At 53.4% G+C, this 2,891-nt stretch overlaps 1 protein-coding gene across 2 annotated transcripts in view; it reads right to left on the reverse strand.

The window, feature by feature from the left end:
- Nucleotides 1-643: 643 nt before the first annotated feature.
- Nucleotides 644-2,891, reverse strand: part of GZMH (granzyme H) — a 4,787-nt gene continuing 2,539 nt past the window's right edge. Inside the window, exons 2-5 of one of the 2 annotated variants that reach the window (XM_006144587.2) lie at nucleotides 2,322-2,469; nucleotides 1,706-1,841; nucleotides 1,273-1,530; nucleotides 644-857 (exon numbers count right to left, since the gene is read on the reverse strand). In XM_006144587.2, coding sequence (XP_006144649.1) covers nucleotides 714-857; nucleotides 1,273-1,530; nucleotides 1,706-1,841; nucleotides 2,322-2,469 — 686 coding nt within the window. In that variant the 3' untranslated portion in view covers nucleotides 644-713. Of the gene's footprint in view, nucleotides 858-1,272; nucleotides 1,531-1,705; nucleotides 1,842-2,321; nucleotides 2,483-2,891 lie in introns of both variants that reach the window. The other variant, XM_027770322.1, reaches the window with a different exon arrangement.

Consider the following 2,891-nt stretch of genomic DNA (forward strand, 5'->3'; position numbering starts at 1 on the left):
TGGGCTGGAAGAGAAAGAAGCTGGTGGCCAGGAACATGCTGGTGGAAAAACAAGGCTACTATGGCAAGGCTGATTAGGGAGAAAGAAGGGTGACTGAGTTCTGGGCTGGACCCAGAGCAGGGAAATGGGACCTAGCTAAGCTGAGGGCCCTCAGAGGAACATCTTGGCCCACTAAGCTGCAGACAGTCCTGGATGTGATAGGGCCCTGGCCTGCGGGGTTCCTGGAATTATTCCCTTTCCATTGCTCTGTTCTACTCTTTGCCAACCCATAAGGGTTGCTGGTGAAGGTAGATGACTTAGACACAGTAAGACATTCAGTAAGACATTCTTAAGGTCAAGAGAGGTTCATTTCCTGGGAGAGAAGATTGTCTTTTCACAATGGAGTTCAGACTGAGCCCTGGCAGAGAGCTCAGTTATCAAAGACAAACTGAGACATTGATGAGAAACTCTACAGCTTGGGGTTTTGGGAGAGGGAGGGCTGGGGGAACGAGGAGGAAGCGAAACCCAGAGTTGACAGCAGAGCAGGGCTCATGCATATTGAATGTGGTGCAATGAACAAATAAGACATCAGTCATACTCTCCAGAGACCTATTTATTACAACTCTGCAGTCCCCACAGCCCACTTCTTCAGGAGTCTTGCTTGTGTCTAAAAAAAAAAAAAAAAAAAAAAAAAATGTGGCCAAGCACACAGGAAGGTCAGCCTATGCTTGTTGTTAGGGGCGCTTCATTGTTCTCTTTATCCAGGCCAGGAAGTGGGAGACCTTAATGAAGACTCCTGGAGGTGTCCCATTTTTTGGTGCATAGGAGAAAACGCCCTGGGCCACCTTGTTACACACAAGGGGTCCCCCGGAATCCCCCTATGGGCAGAGAGAGAAAGGACTGAGCTGGCCTCTTTCTGGTCCTGCCCTCCCTACCTCCCTGTGGTTGGTAGTCTCTGTTAGGGAATTGAATATAAGATTGATGCCAGCCACCAGCCTGGGCCAGCCAGGGCTACCAGTCTGGTCCTTACTGTTCAAAAGAAACAGCTGGACTGAGGTCAGGCCTTCCTCTGCAATCTTTAGGGATACTCTGGTGATCACGCCCCTGTAGGATGATGGATCCTCTCTTACCCCGACACCTGATCCACCCAGGAATGGACTAAAGACTAGATCTCAAGGGACCCAGGCCGCCCAATCTCTGGTCTCAGGGCACAATCTGGGCACTCCCAAATCTCAGACCTCCCCAGATTTCTCTCTCTTTGAGTTAGGTCTGGGTAGCTGCTGGAAATCCCACCTGAAAACTGGTCTTCATTTTCTTTTGGTCCCCCACACAAATCTCGGTGGACCTGCTGTAGTAATCTGGGAAGAGGTCTTCACACGTCTTGTCCGGTTGCACTGTCAGCTGCGCCTCCTGCAGTGTGGTTGCTAAAGTGCCCACCGCAACCTGGCCCCAGCCGGCCACACTGCACACCTTCCCTGGTTTCACCTGGGCGTGGCCCCTGGGCAGCTTGAGGGGCCTCACAGCTGCTGTCTGCCTGGCCTTTTTCTCCAGCTGACAGGGAGAGAGGCAAGGAAGTCCGGCTCAGACACTGGCCTTCTCTGCCTAGAGGCCATGACGGGGCTGCACTATCTTCCCTCTCCCCTGAGGCTCCAGAACTGGTCAATGCAAAGGAGGAGGGGACAGGGTCATGGCGAGAGCAAAGTAAGAAGGCAGGAGGTGTCCTCACCCACAGTAACATGATGTCGTTGGAGAAGTTCTTAGGGTCATAATCTGGGTGGGGAATGGCCTTTCTCACAGGGATGAGCTGCTGCGTCCTCTCACGCTCCTTGATGTTGTGGGCCCCCAGGGTGACGTTTATTGAACTGCACAGAAAGAAGAGTGGGAATGGGATGTGGACTCAGGGGACAGCCTACGAGCCTTGAAGAGCAGGGAACGACCAGGTCAGGGTGAGCTGCAGCTGAGGGGACATAGGCTGTCTGTGCCCTCTCCTCAAGAACACTGAGAGTAGGCTGTGGGGGATGTCACAGCTTCAGGCAATGCCATGGAACTGTGTGAGTTTGCATGTCGACCCTCTGTATATGCTTTCAACCTCCGCCATTTGCTTTCTTTGGACACTGTGGCCCCTCTCTTCTCAACCGTGCCACTTGCCCCGACCTCTGTCCTCAAAGCTGACCTATCTTATTCCTCTCCTTGTCCTGGTCCTGCTCTGGGTCACTGCTCCGATGAGCTCCCGTGGGCTTGTGTTACCAGGATTCCAGGGAACCTCTGAGGCTGTAGTCCCTGTAAGAGGACAGGGTCCCTGTAGGGGTCTCGGGAGGTACAGGCTGGCTGTCGCCCCTCACCTTCCTTTGCAGTGAGCAGCAGTCAGCACAAAGTCCTTTCGCACCAGGATGCCACAGCACCTCTTCTTACCCTCCTTGGTCAGAAACTGGACAAACGCCATGTAGGGACGGGAGTGGGGCTTGGCCTCATGGCCCCCAATGATGTCCTCTGAAAGAAAAGGCTGGAAGATGGACTGGCTAGGGGTGGCTGTGGTTAGGAGAGAAGGCTTAGGAAGGTGGTGATTAGGAGTGGGACCTCTGGTGCTGCACGGTTTGCTCGGAGAGTCCCTCAGTCTCTACCGGCAGCCCATCTTGCAAGCAGAATAAATTCTTCTGGGCCTCAAGCCTCAGAATCCTGCCTGAGAAGGGAAGGAAAGTGCTTGGGCCTGCATCCCACTTCATATGCATTTCGATGGATCTTAGGAGGTGGAGCTCCAGAGGAGCCCAGTAAAGTCTGCCCTGGTTCCTTTTTTCTTTTTTTTTTGGGAGAGATTTTTCACTATAGGGCGCGTGCGCTCGCCAGACAGACAGAGAGAGACATAGAGACAGAAAGCGAGAAATCACCCCCCAGGGGGGATGGCAACGCTGCCA

This window comes from Tupaia chinensis, unplaced genomic scaffold, assembly GCF_000334495.1.
Source record: "Tupaia chinensis unplaced genomic scaffold, TupChi_1.0 Scaffold000126_2, whole genome shotgun sequence".
Taxonomy (NCBI): domain Eukaryota; kingdom Metazoa; phylum Chordata; class Mammalia; order Scandentia; family Tupaiidae; genus Tupaia; species Tupaia belangeri.